This window comes from Xyrauchen texanus, chromosome 10 (assembly GCF_025860055.1).
Source record: "Xyrauchen texanus isolate HMW12.3.18 chromosome 10, RBS_HiC_50CHRs, whole genome shotgun sequence".
In the NCBI taxonomy this organism is placed as follows: domain Eukaryota; kingdom Metazoa; phylum Chordata; class Actinopteri; order Cypriniformes; family Catostomidae; genus Xyrauchen; species Xyrauchen texanus.
Window position 1 is genome coordinate 42,268,014 of NC_068285.1, and position 20,590 is coordinate 42,288,603.

Sequence of the window (20,590 nt, forward strand, 5' to 3'; positions counted from 1 at the left end):
CTTTTTACCATAGATGGAATGCACCGAATGACCTCTTCCTACTGTTTGAATTGTGCATCGAAATGAAAAGATGTTTAATCAGGCTTTCTGTTTAACAAGTATCTCCATTGGCCTTGAGAAGTGTCCATCAAAAATGCATATGTCCCACCCATATTTTTTGAATAGCGTCAACTAATTTACCTCAGCAATTTACCTCAGCGGCTGAAGTGTATTGAAGAGATTGCCTACATCGTGCTGGCTCTGTGATTTCCCTGACAACCAAAACCATTCATGCACGTACAATGTCAGGTTGCTTTTAAGAAGTAGACTACAGCCGCAGACGGATACCAGATTTCCATCTTCGCAAAACCGCAAGTGATTCTGACACGGAAAACACATCTCGAAACCAAATTGTCCGGTCAACAACCAGACTAGAGACCCTAGTCATAAAACTGATTTCAATCTAAAATAGTATGTGAAAGCTCAGAGTATATCCAAAAATAAATTGTCTAGCAATCCACACCATACATACATACATACATACATACCAACTGATTTCTGGGAACACAAAGTTAGACTCGAGTCATTGGAACCCATGATAAGAAAACAGTGTATGTCCACATTCGCTAACAAACATCCATGTAAGTCCAAATAAAATATTGAACAGTTCACTGACAGATGGGTAATGATAGAATTCTATATATGGAGCTAAAGGTGACCAATTATATTATTTTCTCTACAGTAAAAGGCCATTGTAAACTCAACCACATACAGAAATGTCTTCCTTCAGGCGTTCTGCCAAATAAAAGGTTTATGGGTTAAATCTAGACGCATATGCATGCATACAGATTAAGAAAATATTACATAAATATGGTACTGTTTTTTTCAATGTGAAGGTTATGTGACTCTGATCTAGTTTTCAAAATAATCCCAATTAGATTTTTTTATCCAAATAGTTAAGCTCTAGTGCATCCTTACTTTATAGCTGACTTGGGTTCAGACCCTTATAGTTTTCACACAAACCAAATTAACCAAACTTAGATGTCAAATGAACTCTGGTCCTCACTAATAGCTATTGTGTGAAAAGTTTTTGAAGTGTAATTTTATCCTCTCTTTTCAGTATATATGAGAAACCCACAGATGCCATACGGCTCTCCTCAACCGGGATCCAATTTATCTCCACGGCAATCATCTGGAGGCCAAATGCATGGAGGGGTGGGTCTCTTCCCACAGAACAACTCCATGGGCAACTATGGACTGCAGGGTGGCCAGTATGGACCACAAGGTGAGACAACCGTAATTTAACAACGTGACCTGAGAGCCAATTTACACCAGGCATACTTTTTGCCATGATTAAGACTGGCTACTCTGTTGTACAATTTTCTAGTCTGTTCTGCAGGTATGTTTTGGAGAACCATTTCCATGTTTCTCACATGCTTCTCTTTTGCACAGTTTACACGAGGCCACCAGGTTATGGAGGCATGCCTAACACTAATTATCCGGGTGGTCCTGGAATTGGCGGCTCCATGAATCCTATGGCAGGGCAGGGTGGAGGGGGGCCATACGGAGGGATGCCTCCTGGGCGCATGGGTCCGGGGCAGATGGGTACAAGGCCGTATGGTCCCGGTATGACCCCCAACATGGGTCCCAACATGGGCTGCTTGCCGGCATCAGGGATGTGTCCTCCACCTGGAATGAACAGGAAGCCCCAGGATCCTGCTGTGGCAGGCATGCATCACGGCCCATCCAACTCAATACACAGGTAGAGAGAGAGCAGTACATGATTCATTTAAAGTAGCCAGATTGTGAAGTGCTAGTGTTGGGCAAAGACTGAAAAAAAAAAAAAGGGAAAAAAAATCAAACCTGTTGTGGCATCCTACAGTCTCAATTAAACCGTAATTCAATGTGGATAATTTTGTATAATACACTACAGTTTATTTTTGTATTAAACCCTGAACATTATAACGTATATTGTTTTTCTGTTGCAATGCCAAAAATAGCCTCATAAAATATATCTTTACAATAAATTTTTTTTATGATCCTTAAATAGGCACATTTTCTTTTCGCTAAATGCATATGGATATATTTTGATAAGGTGATATGTAAGCTAGTAACTTAGCCAGTAACTTTCTATCATGAAATGGTACAAGTTCGTCCCTTGCTATGCTTAGTAATATAAGGTTTGATTGTGCGGAGTTAATGCTGCCTTGCTTCTTTTTTCCATTCGTTCCCTCCTAGGCCTCCTGGTTATCCCAACATGGGTCAAGGCATGATGGGAGCTGGGTCTCCGTATGCCCCGCCCATGAACAGCATGCAGGGAATGATGAACCAAGCAGGACCATACCCAATGCCTGGCAATATGGCCAACAACTCCGCAGGTAAGCCCTGAGCTGCAAGCTTGCTTTCTATTTAATGTCTTTGTTTTTAAAGTAGATCAAGTGCTCCTGTACATCAGTTGGTCCGTCATTTAGAAAAGAGATTTTGATAATAGCCCATGGAGGAAAGCAACAAATGCATACAAACAATTTATATAAATTATGTTAAATATTTTTTGTTTCTACAAGGCATGGCTCCCAGTCCAGAGTTTGGCATGGATAAACTCAACCAATCCCAGAAGTTGAATAACAAAGTTGATGGGACTCCTAAGACCGAATCGAAGAAGGTAAAGAGCTGTTAGTATTTAAATGCATATGGGCTGTGTTGTTGTAGACTGTCATGGCTATGATTAGCTGAAAGACATGAATGGCGCTGAGCTCTGTGAACAGCGGTTGACTATATGGACAGCTGTGAAAGCCGGGGAACATACAGGCCAGCTCATAACGCACATTGAGGGTTTTTCAAATTGCTCCCTGCAGTCCTGCCTTCATACATCATTAATGAAAATGCTTTTCCACTAAAATGCGCATTGCACATGTGCACCGCTTTCATTTTTTTTTAATCATTTCTGTTTATGAATGATTGTGTATGCTTTTTTTCCCTCACGACTACACAGCAGGAATCTAATCTTTGCATCGCTGTATCTTATGTTTTTCCATTTTTATTATGCTCTTGCAGAAATCGAGTTCCTCTACCACCACTAATGAGAAGATCACTCGTTTGTATGAACTGGGTCCAGAACCAGAGAGGAAGATGTGGGTGGACCGTTACCTGGCGTTCGCCGAGGAGAAAGCCTTGGGGATGAGCAATCTCCCCGCAGTGGGCCGCAAGCCCCTCGACCTCTTCCGCCTCTACATGTCTGTCAAAGAGATTGGCGGCCTCACTCAGGTATAGAGAAGAGCACATCTTGATATGAGCTCTTCAAGTTACTTGATTCATTACTGACATCTAAGTTTGATATTACATTGTTTTGAAGATATAAGTGAATTAATTGTTTCAGTGGTTTGTAATTTGATTAATATACCAATATCTACGTAACACAAAGTCCTTGGACCAGATAACCAGATGTTTGTTAAAATAATATACCCAACGATTTTTACGATGTAACCAAGGCAGTTTTTTCAGAGGTGGAAAAAGTGAATACATTGTGATGAAATATTATAACACTTTTTACTTTTGGAATAATGTGCACAAAAAAAAAGAATAATTTATTATATTCATAGTAATTATTTGTTTAATGTTGTTTCTTTAAAACGTATTGAATTACACTGAAGGTCTCTTTTGTAATTGTTATTATCTTCTGTTTGTCTGCTGTTATCAGGTGAACAAGAACAAGAAGTGGAGGGAATTAGCCACTAATCTTAATGTGGGCACATCTAGCAGTGCAGCCAGCTCTCTGAAGAAACAGTACATCCAGTGTCTGTACGCCTTTGAGTGCAAGATCGAGCGAGGAGAAGACCCGCCTCCTGACTTCTTCAACAGTGATCCAAAAAAGAACCAGGCCAAGGTCCAGCCTCCATCACCAGGTCAGTGCAGACAAGCATAAGGGAACCTGTAACATATGTTGCCTTTGTATAGGGCAAGTTGCCTTTGCAGGGGTCCGGAACCTGTGGCTCAACACATGATTGTTTAAAACTTTCTAGAGATAATTTTCCTGCAGAAAGTGTAGGTGTGATTGCAAAGCTAGAAGTCAATGACTCAATCAAGATTTCCTTTCTCCCGAAATTGTCGTACAGCCTACTCCTGGTGAACAAGGTTTGAAATGAAAACCGGACAAAAGAGTATTTTGCTGATGTACCAGCCACTGTGGAGGGCGACTTGTAAGAATACTCAGCGAAATATATTACAAGAAATTAGACACAAAGAGGCGCGTATGACGAAACGTGATTTATATTAAAGCCACCGATGCACGCCTGATTTGATTTATGTGCATAGTGAGCTCTGCTATTCACGAGTGCAATGAAAGCGCTTCTCCAAGACACTTGATATTTTAGCTATTAAGAAAATTTTCTACGAGAGATTTTATGAACGTTCGTTATTTTTTGTGCGCCCAGGGTGTGACACGGCACCCTCCACACTCGAAGTGCGATGAGGCTCAATCCAGTTGTGAGCTCCTCATCCAAATGTATTGCATGCACGAGTAATTTTGCTCATCTACCCACAACAGGTGAGTAACCTATAAGACATCTCGGAGTGACACATGACATGTTTAAGAACAGACAAATGAAACGGCGTCAATGCTCGTGTCTGATTTGCTGTTTTTCAGAGGTGTGCAGCATGTAAAGATTTATCACTCCTTTTTCTCTGTTTCATTCGACTGAAAACAGTTTGCAAGAATAATGTAGTCTATGAGAATGCTGCAAATGATCTCCGATCATCTCGTGAGGTGCTGTGTGTTTAGTATCGCTTTATTTCCACAGAGCAGTTCGCTCTTACACATTGTGAACGCAACTCTGTAGGTTCAGTAATGTATAGGCTACAGGTATCTTTGTATTAATAAAACAAAGGCGAAAGTGATTAAATCATAAAATAATACAAGACACGTTCACCTTGAACCTAAAATTGAATGCTGTTTTATTTTATTTAGGCAGCATTAACTTTATTACCAAAACGCAATGCAAACATATTCGATAAGAACACACATTTGGCAGCATTTTTTGGGAACACAAGGGGATTTATTAGGCTTATTTATTATGATGATTATTATAATTATCTTTACATTTATAATTGTCTTTAGTTCTTAATTTGTTGGCTAGTAGTAATTTTTCACCTGGTGTCATTGACAGATGCTTGCATGATAACAAATGATGCCCTGAACGAACACGCACACTGGCAGCCAAAAGTTTGGAATAATGTACAGATTTTGCTCGTATGTAATGAAATTGGTACTTTTATTCACCAAAGTGGCATTCAACTGATCACAATGTATAGTCAACCTTAATAACTTGATAAATTACTAAGTATTAACTAATTCAAAGATTTCTCATCAAAAACATGTGCAGCAATGACAGCTTTGTAGATCTTTGACATTCTAGCTGTCAGTTTGTCCAGATACTCAGGTGACATTTCACCCCACGCTTCCTGTAGCACTTGCCATAGATGTGACTGTCTTGTTGGGCACTTCTCACGCACCTTGATCCCACAAAAGCTCAAGATCCATAACACTCTTTTCCAATTATCTGTTGTCCAATATCTGTGTTTCTTTGCCCACTCTAACATTTTCTTTTAATTTTTCTTTTTCAAAAGTGTCTTTTTCTTTGCTATTCTTCCCATAAGGCCTGCACCCCTGACTCTTCTCTTTACTGTTGTACATGAAACTGGTGTTGAGCGGGTAGAATTCAATGAAGCTGTCAGCTGAGGACATGTGAGATGTCTATTTCTCAAACTAGAGACTCTGATGTACTTATCCTCTTGTTTAGTTGTACATCTGGTCTTCCACATCTCTTTCTGTCCTTGTTAGAGACAGTTGTGCTTTCTCTTTGAAGACTGTAGTGTACATTTTTACATGCATTTTTGACTTAATATTGACCTTTAGACATGCTAGTATATTGCATACTGTGGTAACTCAAAAACAAACACAAAGACAATGTTACGCTTAATTTAACAAACCAAATAGCTTTCAGCTGTGTTTGATATAATGGCAGGTGATTTTCTAGACCCAAATGATAAATTTATCATGATTACTCAAGGATAAGGTGTTGGAGTGATGACTGCTGGAAATGGGGTCTGTCTAGATTTTATAAAAAAATAAAAAATTTCAAATAGTGATGGTGCTGTTTTTACATCAGTAATGTCCTGACTATACTTTGTGTTCAGTTGAATTCCACTTTGGTGAATTGAAGTACCAATTTATTTTACGAAACATCAAAATCTGTAAATTATTCCAAACTTATGGCCATCAGTGTATATTTTTCACAAATGGATCTACAAAATGCCCAGATAGTTTAAAATGTTTTATATATATTTTCAAGACAATTTGAAAATAATAGATTAAAATATATTTAGATGTTTTATTTTTCCTATTTCCCATTTTTTGGAGGCCAGAAGTTTGGAATAATCCATTGGGTTTACGTTTTGAGGTCAAAACTGGAGAAAATGTTTTGTGTTTTTAGAATGAGCTGATTTTGATATTTACCAGTATATATTTGTGCATGTAAATGCACTCAATATCAGTTTTAAAACAATGTTTTAAAGACCAATCTATGTTTAGTTACAAATTTAGTTTCTAGCTAGCTTCATTTTTGGATAACTGGTGTTGCCAGGAAATTAGAGAAATGTAAAGAGAGAGAAAGAAAAGAGAAGTTTATCTTTTCACTTTTCCACTGTTCCATTGCACTCCATCCAGCTGTTTTTGAAACCAAGAGCATGTGAACAAAGACTGTGAATGTGAGCCAGAGAGTTAAGTTCGGTTGAGTGCGAAAGAGACGGATTATGAGGCAAAGGAGGCAAGTTAAAGGGGAGCCCCTGTGATGTAGAGCATGTCTAGTTGGCAGCAGGTTTGGTGCTTCAGGCTCCCTGTGTTTTTTCCCATTGCAGTCGGCTTTTTCCTGGCCTCAGGAACCACAGGGAAACCACCTGGAGAGCGGATCCGAGCCAGAAATAGATGAATGGGGAAAAACTAAGGGGGTGGTTTTTTTTTTAAAGGGAAATCCTTGCCTAAAGGAGGAAGGCTGAGGTATTGTGTTTTTGAGTGAGCGAGAGAGAGAGAGCATGTGTGAAGTGTGAGATATGGATACGTCTGACCTGACAGTGACCCCAGTGTGTGAAGGAGTTAATGAATGGAGGCATGAGTCATCTGACAAGCATGCCAGTAGTAATCATCCACAAGCTGGCCGCTGGATGAGCCGCAACATGTGGCGTGCATTCGTGCTGTTTATACACACACTTTTTGTCTTTCCATCTCTCTATTTACACAAGTGTACATGGCCTCATTTCTACTGATGCACACTGTTAAGCACATGGCCGCTTGGCCATCATGTTATTACCATTGATGGACACGATTACTCAGAAATAAAAGCAATGATCGATTATGAAAAGCATTAAATGTGTCTTGTTCTTTTCCACTTCAAAACATTTCACCCTGATTAAAGTCTAGTAACTATTATATGCAAATCTGCCAAAATCTTTTTTTTTTTTTTTTTATTTGTTACTTTTATTTGTTTTTATAGTGTTTAAACTTGTTTTAGCACTTTAGTTGTTTGACAGGTGAGTAGGAGAGGGTTTGTGTCGGTTCAAATGCATTCAAACTGATTCACTTTTACACTACATGCCCAATGTGGTCACATGTGTTCCACCACTTTTGACCATCTTTGAATGTGGTTGAAATCTTCTAATATCAAAATGTTTTGGACCCTGTTTACACCTGTCGAGCATCGTCCCCTTTCAAACTGATCGCAGGAAATGGATCCTAATACTAGGTGTAAACATAGGCCTTTCAGTCAGGGGTTTTGAGCTACATTGAACACACATCCTTGGGGTCCATGTTCTTGACAGTTTTTATCTGAATATTCAATGAGTAAAATGACCAAAATGCTTGAAAACATTGTTAAGCACATGAGCTCATTGTAATCATGTTGTTTGCTGCTGGTTGAGTGGTAGTAATGGGGGAATAGTCTCACGCTGAAATACTAGCTCCAAATCTAAGGATGTTTCTCTCTGAGCATGTAATCTGGCAGAGCACCTCTTTCTGTGTTACCAGTGGGGAAACTCTTCAAATGAGATTAAGCACCATGGAAAGCAGTGTTATTTCAGAGCGAGGAAGGTTGCCAAATGAGCGGAACTCAGCGTTTTTCCTCGAATGCGTGTTGGCTGTCTGTCCACACTCGCAGTGAAAATGCTGTGGAAGCAACAATCACAGTCAAGCAGAACATAATTGATGTTTCAATTACAACCATGTGGAAAGGCATTTTGGACCAATTCAAGCAAAATGTCTTGTTGCTTTATTGTTTACATGCTTGGTTTGTCGCAATATTACTCTTAAAATATCTTTAGCCTTGTTTCTGTGAGTTTATGCTTTTTAAGTTATCCGAGTGCCCAGTGCATTGACATGTCAAACCTGGCTCAAGTCATTATTTTAGTCTAATTTGCTTTACTTTGAGTCAACATAAATCCTTGAATATTTGAATTCTTGGATTTGTGGTTGGAATTATATGGAGTTTGCATTTGAATACTTTGACATCGCCTGCAATTCCTCTTGGATTTGCTGACTGACGAACTTGTTTGCGTGCCTTTGTTTCAGCTGGATCAGGATCTTTACAGGGTCCTCAGACGCCTCAGTCAACCAGCAGCTCCATGGCCGAGGGTGGAGACCTGAAGCCCCCTACACCTGCCTCAACACCGCATAGCCAAATGCCCCCCATGCCAGGTGCAAGGTATACCACTTAAAATCACTACTTTGAATTTCTATCTACATTATCTTATTATAATTTTGAATTATCATATTGTTTGTATGTCATTCAGGATTGGGACAGTAAATTTCGAAAGAATGTTTTAAAGGAGCAAGTACTTCTCATTAAAAGAGCTGGCCAACACTTTTTGTCTGCCGCAGGAGCAGTGTCAATTTGCAGGACCCGTTTGCTGATGGTGGGGATCCAGCCTTTGGCAGACGTAACTCGGTGACCCCTAATTCAGGTTATCAGCCTGGTATGGGTGGACCAGACATGATGGGCCGTATGGGACCTTATGAGTCCAATAAGGACCCCTTTGGTGGTATGAGAAAAGGTGACTGAGATATGAGGTTATCTGTTTGAATGTTACAGTGAGGGAAAAATATTTGATCCCCTGCTGATTTTGTACGTTTGCACACTGACAAAGAAATTATCAGTCTATAATTTTAATGGTAGGTTAATTTGAACAGTGAAAGACAGAATAACAACAAAAAAGTCCAGAAAAACGCATGTCAAAAATTGTATAAATTGAATTGCATTTTAATGAGGGAAATAAGTATTCAACCCCCTCTCAATCAGAGATTTCTGGCTCCCAGGTGTCTTTTATACAGAATGGAGTGGTGGTGGCGTAGTGGCTAAAGCACAGGGATGTTAATCAGAAGGTCGCAGGTTCTAACCCCACGGCCCCACCATTGTGTCCTTGAGCAAGGCACTTAAGCCAGGTTGCTCCGGGGGGATTGTCCCTGTAATAAATGCACTAAGTCGCTTTGGATAAAGGCATCTGCCAAATGCATAAATGTAAATGTAAATGTTATACAGGTAATGAGCTGAGATTAGGAGCACACTCTTAAAGGGACACTTGTTCACAGAAGCAATCAATTAAATTAGATTCCAAACTCTCCACCATGGCCAAGACCAAAGAGCTGTCCAAGGATGTCAAGGGACAAGATTGTAGATCTACACAAGGCTGGAATGGGCTACAAGACCATCGCCAAGCAGCTTGGTGAGAAGGTGACAACAGTTGTTGCGATTATTCGCAAATGGAAGAAACACAAAAGTCTGGAAGAAACTCCCTCAGTCTGGGGCTCCATGCAAGATCTCACCACGTGTAGTTGCAATGATGCAATGATTGCAATGATCATGCGAACGGTGAGGAATCAGCCCAGAACTTCTGAAGATTGCCAATGAACATCTGAATGATTCAGAGGAGAACTGGGTGAAAGTGTTGTGGTCAGTTGAGACCAAAATCGAGCTATTTGGCATCAACTTGCCGTGTTTGGAGGAGGAGGATTGCTGTCTATGACCCCAAGAACACCATACCCACCGTCAAACATGGAGGTGGAAACATTATGCTTTGGGGACATGACAACTTAACCGCATCACAGAGACGATGGACGGGGCCATGTACCATCAAATCTTGGGTGAGAACCTCCTTCCCTCAGACAGGGCATTGAAAATGGGTCGTGGATGGGTATTCCAACATGACAATGACCCAAAACACATGGCAAAGGCAATAAAGGAGTGGCTCAAGAAGAAGCACATTAAGGTCCTGGAGAGGTCTAGCCAGTCTCGAATACTTATTTCCCTCATTAAAATGCAATTCAATAAAAAAAAAATTTGACATGTGTTTTTCTGGATTTTTTGGTTGTTATTCTGTATCTCACTGTTCAAATTAACCTACAATTACATTTATAGACTGATCATTTGTTTGTCAGTGGGCAAACGTACAATATCAGCAGGGGATCAAATACTTTTTTCCCTCACTGTATATGTACTGTATGTCATAAGTTATATTCTTTGTTGTGTTCTCACATATTATGTATGATCTGTTCTTATTCTAGAATAATTTGTATGTCTAAACAATGCTGTATCATAGTGCTACTGAAAAATGTTCCCAAATGTACCATTGAGTCTGTATATACTTTAAATGTTTCGTTCTTGAAAATGATTAGTTCTTACGAATATTAAGTACAATGTATTGTCCTTATCCTGATGACTGATTTGCAAGATGTCACTTAACACAATATTTTTACCTAAAACTCTTTCTCTGACTTTGGTGTTTGTATACATGTGAGGAGAAATCTGAGTCAGTGTAAGTGCTTGTTTTTTCAGCGGGTGAGCAGTTCATGAGTCCAGGTCAAGGCCCAAACAGTGGCGTGGGTGAACAATATAACCGAGGCCCTTCAGGACCTATGAGTAATATGCAGATGGGTCAAAGACAACAGTACCCATATGGTCCAGGATATGACCGACGGTGGGAGCATTTATTCAAAGTATTAACATTATATTCAGTGTAGCAAGTAAATTTAATATAGCAAGTCAAAAATTACACCAGACATCATATAAATGCTGTTTTAAAGTTTAATTTAAGTTTATCTCCTTAGTTGCTTCTACAATTAAGACTCCACAAATCAGTCAGTTTTCAACTGTGTTGTGTTGTACTCCTGTTTTTCAGCTCAGAAATGTATCTAGATTTCTCTGAATGTTCCCTATTGAACTCTCAGCCCAAAAGACAACCAAGGGGCAGGGTGTTGATCAATTGCTCTTATTTCCTCACAGACCAGATTCAAGTATAGGCCCAGATGGTAACATGGGTCCACAGCCTAACATGATGCCTTCCGGTGCAGATGCAGGGATGTACTCACCCAACAGACCCCCACAGCAGCAGAGGTTAAAATCAGAATTCACAATTCTATAAATACATATTCGGTTGTTTGCCATTGGCTATGGGACATGTTTCTGGGCACATGGAATTACTATTCAATTCAAGTTGCTTTTGCCCTCTCTGATGCTATCTTTTTGGTTTGTAGGCATGATTCTTACAGTAATCAATACCCTGGCCAAGGTGCTCCTCCTAGTGGACCATACCCAAACCAGCAGCCAGGAATGTACCCACAACAGCAACAGGTCAGCGCAACACAAAAAAAATAATTTTACAGTGTGTTTGCCTAATATTTAGATGTATAACAATGTAAATGCACCAGTAAGAATATCAAATCTCTCTCAAATACAGAATTACACACAGAAGAGGCCAGTTGATGGTGTTTATGGTCCTCCTGCAAAGCGTCATGAAGGGGACATGTACCCCTACAGTGGTCAACAGCAGGGACCCCAGGCCCCAGGTGGACCTCAGTCCCAACCAGAAATGTACAACCAGTATAACACCTATCCTGGCTCAGACAGACGTGCACCTGGTCCACAGAGCCAGTTTCCATTTGGTTTTGGGCGAGATCGAGGGCCTAATGCGAGCGGCCCCAATTCCCAGTCCTCTATGCTACCACAGATGATGGGTAGCTCCATGAGTGGCTCCATGCCATCAGGCCCCGATGGACCCCAAGGTTCCATCTGGCCTGGCCGTAATGAGATAAACTACCCTAACTATCACAATCGCCAGGGGGGCCCTGGTGTCCCCTCTCAGGGCCCAAGCTACCACGGCATGAATCGCTCTGAAGACATGATGACTTCAGACCAGCGCATGAACCATGAGGGTCCTTGGTCTGGCCATGTTAACCAGCGGCAGCCCCCATATGGGCCTGGAGCATCTGGACAACCAATGTCCAGACCTCTTCAGCCCAACTATCAATCTTCCCAGAACCACATTCCACAAGTGTCCAGCCCTGCACCCATGCCACGACCAATGGAGAACAGAACCTCACCCAGCAAGTCCCCTTATATGCACTCGGGGATGAAAATTCAGAAGGCTGGACCTCCGGTTCCTGCCTCACATATTGCCCAGCCGCCAGTGCAGCCCCCTCTGATACGGAGAGACGTGGCATTCCCACCAGGTTCAATAGAGGCCTCTCAGCCCCTTCTGAAACCACGTCGCCGCGTTACCATGAAAGATATTGGTTAGAGGCTAATTTAATTTTACCCTGTGAATATATATATGTCTTGATTACATTTAAGGTGGTGTGAATACTGTGATTTGTTTTCTTTTAGGAACACCAGAGGCCTGGAGAGTCATGATGTCCCTAAAATCAGGCTTGTTAGCTGAGAGCACTTGGGCCTTAGACACCATTAATATTCTTCTATATGATGACAACAGCATTTCTACCTTCAGTCTGAACCAGGTGAGAAAACATCAAATGACAAGGGGTTGGTCGTGATGGTCGATAAATCCAATATTGAGATTAGATTTATTTTTTAGTTTCTTCCTTTTCTTTTGCGCTTTGAAAGGAAGTGCTCATCATTTGATTCTCATTTGCACTGTTTGTTTCGAATGCAGCTTCCTGGTTTCCTTGAGCTCATTGTTGAGTACTTCCGAAGGTGCCTCATTGAGATCTTTGGCATCTTGAAAGAGTATGAGGTTGGAGACCCTGGGCAACGTACCCTGATTGACCCAGATGCTATTGACCCTGAAATGTCTGATGAGGAGGGGCCAGAGGCAGAGCAGATGGAAGATGATGAAGAGGATGATGAAGATGATGCAGAGAACATTATTGTGCAAACATCACAGGTCCAGATCAAGCAGGAGAAAGAGGAGAATACAGTGGTCCAAAAATCCAATGACAAGCTTGACCAAGAGAAGGAAGTAGAAGATTCTTCTTTTAAAGATCTCCTCAGATCATCTACTCCTTTGCAAGACATGAGTGCTGCCCAGGAGAGGCCAAAGCAGGCTAGTAAATTCGACAAGTTACCCATCAAGATAATGAGGAAGAAAGACCCATTCGTGATAGGGCAGACTAGTAAATTGGGCCGGCGACAAGCCTTTGAAAGTGGTCTGATCCATTGGAGTGTGGGTGGTGGAGATAACACAGAGCATATACAAACCCATTTTGAGAGCAAGATGGAGCTGCTGAAGCTGCGGAAACGGGTGCCAGTGAATGTTGAGCCTCATAAAAAGGTACCTCAAGTAGTGAAACCTGTTATGGATGACACTGAGAAGGCGCAGACAAGTGAAGAACAGCAAATACCACAAGTACAACTACAGCCTTCCACAGAACATCCTGCAGAGGACAAAACCACTACAACTGCTTGCACGTCAATGAGCATAACGGCCACCTTTGATGATGTCCTGTCGGCTCGGCAAGGCTGTGTGACCGAGGAAGCAGTCCGAGGCAACCATGAGAGTGCCAAAGCGAACAAAAAGTTTCTCTTTGGCATCGACCTTTTGCAACAGAGTCGTAATATCAAGATCTTGGAGGATGAGCCGCACAGCAAGGATGAGACCCCACTCTGTACGCTCTCAGATTGGCAGGATGCCCTTTCTCGGCGCTGCATCTGCGTTTCCAACATTGTTCGCAGCCTTTCCTTTATTCCGGGTAATGATCTGGAGATGTCAAAGCATCCAGGTCTTTTGCTATTATTGGGCCGGCTTGTCCTACTGCACCACCGGCATCCTGAACGCAAGCAAGCCCCAGTCACCTACGAGAAAGAGGAAGAAGAGGACGAAGGTGTCAGCTGTGAGCGAGATGAGTGGTGGTGGGACTGCCTTGAGGTTCTGCGGGAGAACTGCTTGGTCACATTAGCAAATGTCTCAGGCCAGTTGGACCTTTCCATCTACCCTGAAAGTATTTGCCTGCCGCTGCTAGATGGCCTGCTTCACTGGGCCGTGTGCCCTTCGGCAGAAGCCATTGACCCCTTCCCTACATTGGGGCTCAGTGGGACTCTCTCTCCCCAGAGACTGGTCCTCGAAACCCTCAGTAAGCTTAGCATCCATGATAACAATGTTGACCTCATTCTGGCTACAGCGCCTTTCAGCCGTTTGGAGAAGCTCTATGGCTCACTTGTGCGGATGGTCGGTGAGCGCAAAGTGCCCGTCTGTCGGGAAATGGCAGTGGTGTTGTTAGCTAACCTGGCGCAAGGAGACAACGTCGCAGCTCGGGCTATTGCTGTGCAGAAAAGCAGTGTTGGAAATCTTCTTGGCTTCCTGGAGGACAGTCTTGCAGCCACTCAGTTTCATCAGAGTCAGGGCTCGCTGCTGCACATGCAAGGTGCACACTTTGAGCCCACTAGTGTGGACATGATGCGGCGGGCGGCGCGTGCCCTGCACGCCCTTGCCAAAGTAGAAGAGAACCACTCTGAGTTCACGCTGTACGAGTCACGGCTACTGGACATATCGGTGTCCCCACTCATGAACACTTTGGTGTCCCATGTAATCTGTGACGTACTGTTTCTGATTGGCCAGTCATGACAGATGTGGGGTTGATCATGTTTTTCCCCACTTGTTTTTTTTTATTTTTTATGTGTGTGTGTCTGCGTGAGTGGAGAAGATTTAACAGCAAAACTGACTTTTCTTTTTTTTTATTTATGCAAAATCACCTCAGATTCCATTGTCTATTCTGTCTACCCTTGCTTTGCCCTTGAGGAAGGATATACCATTAAATCGTAATGGATTAAACACATAAGGATAAGAATAAATCTAACATTAATGTGCCGACTGAGACCCTCACCCCAAGAGTGCGCTGCTCTTGGACTTTTTTTTTCGTAAGTAAACATAAAATGACAAAAACAAAACTGTAACCAAAGTTACTGTCACGTTTACAGTGAGTTTGGGGAAAAATCGTGCTCGTGTTCTCCTTCATGGTGAAGATGGCCATGGAGACCACCATAATCTGGTTCATGTTTGGAGGCTAAACGAACTTGCTGACTCTGGTGTGTGTGGTATAATTTGCTGTAACTTGGATTATATATACTTAGCCCTAAAGGAACCAGGTCATTGGCTGTGAACAGACATGTAAATTGGAGGCCTGTGCAGTAGATTGTAGGACTTTTTTCTGTACTGTACACCTTAAAACTGTAAACATATTGTAACAACACTGTTTCACACTGAGATAATGCTGGCTTGGCAGCAAAAAACTGTAGTTTTTAAAAAAATTTTTAGTTCATGTTGAGAGAGGAAAAAATGGCTTTCCCCCCAAAGTAACGTGAACCTACAACACCCAAACCTCTTCTTTGTCCCTCGATTGTATGACTTGACCCTTAAAGAAATCACCTCTTAGGACTGGTCTTGAGCTCTAGATGCAGTCCAGGCTGCAGTGTATATAATGATGTTGTAAATTACACTTCTCTTTTTCTTTCTCTCATCTTATGGCGCTCTTCACCATTTTTAATCTTTGATGAATTAAAGGTTTCACTCAACAGATCTCTCATTGCGCATTGCCATGTGTTTATTTACCACCTTTCCTTACATCCATAAGGATGCAATCTTTCCCCTTGCAAATAAAATTTTAGCTCTTTTTTTTGTTAAGGCTGTAGAGGAATATATCAAACAATACAAGGATATTACTCAAACTACTTTAATCATTCATTGGAAGAAAGATCCAATAAACGAGTTTGGTTCCCACATATTTTCCCAGCAGTTCCCTTATTCGATTCCAGTGCAATGGATTCATATTTGTATTTCAGATGATGTAGCTAAAACTTGTTGTAAATTCTTTTCCCCCCTTTTTTGGCTTAAAGAATATCATTTATTCCGTATGAAATCTTTATACTATATGTTCCACGTGTTAAGAATAAATGTACATTAAATCTTGGTAAAACGTTTGTGATGGATTTATTTCAACATAGATCAACATTTTATGACTTTGCAGTTGGAATTTTGACTCCCAATACAAGTTCAGTTCTATTGAGCGCATTGGTGGCATAACATTGATTACCATAAAAACTAATTTTGACTCGTTCCCTAGTTTTGTAAAAAAGCAAAAATTGTGGTAACGGTAGGGTACTTAAAATGGAAGTAAATAGGGTAATGCAATATAAAAATTCAGACGGTTTTGAAATTATAGCACAATTGTTAAACATTAATGCTCAACTGTGAATACTGTGCACAAACACTGTTGGCATGTTATTGACCATTATTTCTACCATGTCATGACCATGGAAAGCCCATAAACCCAGGAACTTTGGCATGAAATGCACATAGATATCAAAGAATTCATCCATGGGGAAAAATTAACCTACAGGAATTACGTCAGCGTAGAATAAATAGAAGTTCATCCACCGAGAACTGTAGTGTCACAGCAAAATGACAATTTAGACAACTTTACAGCTCAAATAATGCACTTTTATTTAGAAATTAGCTGTATGTATTAAGTACAAACTTCACAGTTTTGTTTAAAAAACACTTGAGTCAAAATAATTCTGTTATGACCAACAATATGCCACAGATGCTGTCGATAGAACTTGACCTATAGACATATTCACGCTAGCACCATCTTTGATTTTTAATGGGAATGACAATGAGGCTGTGAGGGAAAGACTTGCCATTTCTTCAATGGCACAAACAGTATAAAGCTGTAAAAAGCTCCTAGATCACATCTGATTTTCCACAACTCGTGCTGTCTGGAGTTCTTTGTATACTGAATATTCTTGGAGAGATTTTTTTTTATCAATATCTTGTATGTGGAGTGATCCAAAAACACTTTAAACTGCAATATAGCCATTAAACATCAAAGATGGCGCTAGTGTAAATAAGGTCTATATACTGAATCTGGAACATTCCTTAAAGATATATCATTGATAGCTTTTTGATTGGCATTATATGCATTCTGTCTAACAAATGACATCAGTTTTGTTGTGTTGGAGTATATTTATAATGGTGTATAATGGAGGATGAATCACCAGAGATCCTGCAATACCAGGGTATAAACCAGGGTATTAATGCACTGTATCTTTGTTGTTATTAAGATTTGTTTTTTTCTGGAAAGAGGGGGCATGACTAATTCAAATGCTCAGTCTCGTGGAAGTTCCAGAATGGCTTAAATAATTTCCAGCTCCTTTTTTGGAATTCCCTATGTCCTCGTGGTCGCGTAGTTACTCTCCTAAATCCGGGTGCTGGGATTCCCAGCTGCCTCCGTGTATGAGACCATCAACCATCTTATCACGTGGCTTGAGCGCGTTGCCACGGAGACATGGCGTGTGTGGAGGCTTCACGCTCTTCACTCACCACGCACCCCAATGAGAACGAACCATGTTACAGAGACCGTGTGAAGGTTACCCCATGTGACTCTACCCTCCCTAGCAACCGGGCCAATTTGGTTGCTTAGGAGACTTGGCTGGAGTCACTCAGCACCCCCTGGATTCGAACTAGCGAACTCCAGGGGTTGTAGCCAGCGCCTTTACCATTGAGCTACTAAAGCCCCCACTTCCAGTACATTTAATGGAAACATTCAGGAAACATTTTTCTTTTTGAACCAATCACATGGGTCTCCATAAGATGCAATTTAAACAACAGACAGTGACAGAGAACAAGCATTTTTAGTGCTAGTTGGAGTAAAACAGAGTTCAGGCTCAACTTGTGCATTTTAGGCTGTCATAACATCAAAGTAGTTAATGATATTGATGTAACTAATCTCTCAGACCATAGTTTCATGTCATCAACCCAGTCGTTATACTTCAATGGGAGAGGCATGATCAAAAGACTGTCACAGTGACTCGCGATAGAGTATTGGCACTATGGAACCATTTTATTATTTGGCAATTTTTTAAATGTAATATGCAAAACATCACATTATCCGCCAACAAGCAGGGACTAAAAACAGTTCAAGGAACAAAAACCGAAAACAAATGAAAATGATTAGCAAAACGTAACCGAAAACCAGAACAAAGTGATTTTCATTTGTTACAGAATGAGAACGTTATTTTTAAATTCTGGTAACCGGTTATAACCGGATATGTTTTTCATGAAACTAAAGGCCAAATGGTTAGTCACAGTAAACTTTTGGAATTGCATCACTTCATGTTGCCTGAAAAAATGACATGTGCTTTGATCCTGAAGGAAATGGTTGCATCACACATTTATTTGCCTAATTGCACGTTGTGGAAGTCACATTCTCTGAATAGTTTTTTTTTATCAACTATGTATAATTGCTACATATACTGTACATGCACGGCTAATTCAGATTCAATTAAAACACTATTAGAGGTAAAGTACATTTCTCAGTTGTTGTCAAGTCTTTTATGCATTCATACAGATATGAAGCCGTTGGGTTTTGACTTAGAAGCAGATCTGTAAATAAAATTATACTTGACTGTTAATCAACTCTGTTATGATTTCTATGCTGATAAATCTTGATAAATGAAAAAATATTGCATATTTTTGCTTATTTTGTTGAGGCAAGTGGTTTATTTTGGGCTTGTTTTTCTGGATCAGATTGCTTGTTTCTCTTGCAAGATCTGGAGTCACTGCAATAAGTATTTCACCCACCCCTTAGTGCACAGGACTGTCACTTTTAAAAGAGTGCTATTAAACATTCTTTTATTTTGTTCTAACCGGTAACCATTTGGAAAGGAGGTTGCGGAACTTCAGAACCGGAACAAAAAAAACAGTTTTTGCTCAGAACGAAGCAAAATCAAAAACATTTAGTTTTTAGTCCCTGCTAACAACAAACCATTGAAAGTGAAAACACTGGAGACCGGAACATGAAAACGGGCATCCGTGAAGAATAATAAAAACTTGCGAATGCAAAATGTTGGACAGTAGAACTCTTTGAAGCAGAAGGAAAAACAAGTTCTATTGCATACTATATTTTCCAAGACACGTTTGGTTTTGTCAATACACGCCTACACTTGCTGTGTGGTAGAGCGGGTCGGCTGCTAATCGCAGGGTTGGTGGTTTGATTCCCAGCCCACACGACTCCACATGCCAAAGTGTCCTTGGGCAAGACACTGAACTTCAAGTTGCTCCCAATGGCAGGCTAGCGCCTTGCATGGCAGCTCTGCCGTCATTGGTGTATGAGTGTGAGTGGGTGAATGGGACACAGTGTAAAGCGCTTTGGTAACCACTAAGGTTAAAAAAAAAAAGCACTATATAAATGCAGACCATTTACCATTTACTCTTGAATGGCCATCAGTGCAAAAAACATGCTTTAAATGTCACAACCATACGTTGTGGTTGTACAGTTTGGGCTGACAGGCCATGCAGACCAAGACCATGTATTTAGTGATGAACGCTGCCAAATTTGTTGTGACATGGCCTCACCATATTTCATGTTAACTTAAGCGAGTAGCACAGACTACTCCTAATAGCATATTCCTAATGAATGACTCATGTGAGCAAGGAGACCGTTGTCAAAATTTATAGTGAAAACGGCATTACATTTTGGTCTGTACTCACTCAAAACTGATTGTATCGCCTCAGATGATATTGATTAACCCACCGGAGTCTTATGGATTATGATTTTTGGAGCTTTAAAGTTTTGATCACCATTCACTTGCATTGTGCAAGTGAGTTCTGAAAATCTTCATTTGTGTTCTGCAGAAGAAAGGAAGTCATACACATCTGGGATGGCATGAGGGTGAGTAAATGATGAGAGAATTTTCATTTTGGGGTGAACTGTCCCTTTAATAAAACTGATTTAAGATGACGTAGTACTGTAAAGATGTAAACAGTCCCACAGCCCCATCTAGTGGTTATGAGCAGGTGGAACTCTTTAAATCATGTTCCATGGAAAGTCAAAACAGAAAGATCCCTCGCGAAATAAATGGCCCATGTACAAAATCTCACGAAAGAAAAAGTAATTATGAGCTATGGTTCATGAACTATATTTTTCTCTGCATTTATTTTTTCTATAAAGTTTCTGTAAACGACATCTTTCATTTTCTCATTGACATTCAGTGCCTTTAATTGCCTAAATTGTTTGTTGCAAAATACATCTAGCCTACCAGAATAAATGTATTATTTTAGGAGCTGGGAAACGGATATAGTAAAGGACAGTTATTTGAAGGCTTTGCACTCATCTGGAATCATAAACATGGGCTTCATCCCAGTTCACACATGATCTGTCCTATATAGAATGCTAAAGGTGCCAGATGGTGTTTCCCATGAAGTGTGTATGGATGCATGCTATTTGTGCTCATTTTGCTCACAACTGTTTGGTACTTTTTGGTTCAACTTTGATTTCCTGCTG

The 20,590-nt window shown here is 40.7% G+C and overlaps 1 protein-coding gene across 1 annotated transcript in view; it reads left to right on the plus strand.

Moving 5' to 3' along the window:
* LOC127650501 (AT-rich interactive domain-containing protein 1A-like) overlaps positions 1 to 16,278 on the plus strand; it is an 84,414-nt gene extending 68,136 nt beyond the window's left edge. The window contains exons 7-20 of the mRNA XM_052135948.1: positions 1,100 to 1,264; positions 1,432 to 1,741; positions 2,218 to 2,357; positions 2,544 to 2,641; positions 3,034 to 3,243; positions 3,677 to 3,881; positions 8,594 to 8,726; positions 8,903 to 9,075; positions 10,854 to 10,995; positions 11,301 to 11,411; positions 11,552 to 11,648; positions 11,755 to 12,589; positions 12,681 to 12,811; positions 12,967 to 16,278. Coding sequence (XP_051991908.1) covers positions 1,100 to 1,264; positions 1,432 to 1,741; positions 2,218 to 2,357; positions 2,544 to 2,641; positions 3,034 to 3,243; positions 3,677 to 3,881; positions 8,594 to 8,726; positions 8,903 to 9,075; positions 10,854 to 10,995; positions 11,301 to 11,411; positions 11,552 to 11,648; positions 11,755 to 12,589; positions 12,681 to 12,811; positions 12,967 to 14,874 — 4,658 coding nt within the window. The 3' untranslated portion in view covers positions 14,875 to 16,278. The remainder of the gene's footprint in view (positions 1 to 1,099; positions 1,265 to 1,431; positions 1,742 to 2,217; positions 2,358 to 2,543; positions 2,642 to 3,033; positions 3,244 to 3,676; positions 3,882 to 8,593; positions 8,727 to 8,902; positions 9,076 to 10,853; positions 10,996 to 11,300; positions 11,412 to 11,551; positions 11,649 to 11,754; positions 12,590 to 12,680; positions 12,812 to 12,966) is intronic.
* Positions 16,279 to 20,590: the final 4,312 nt, after the last annotated feature.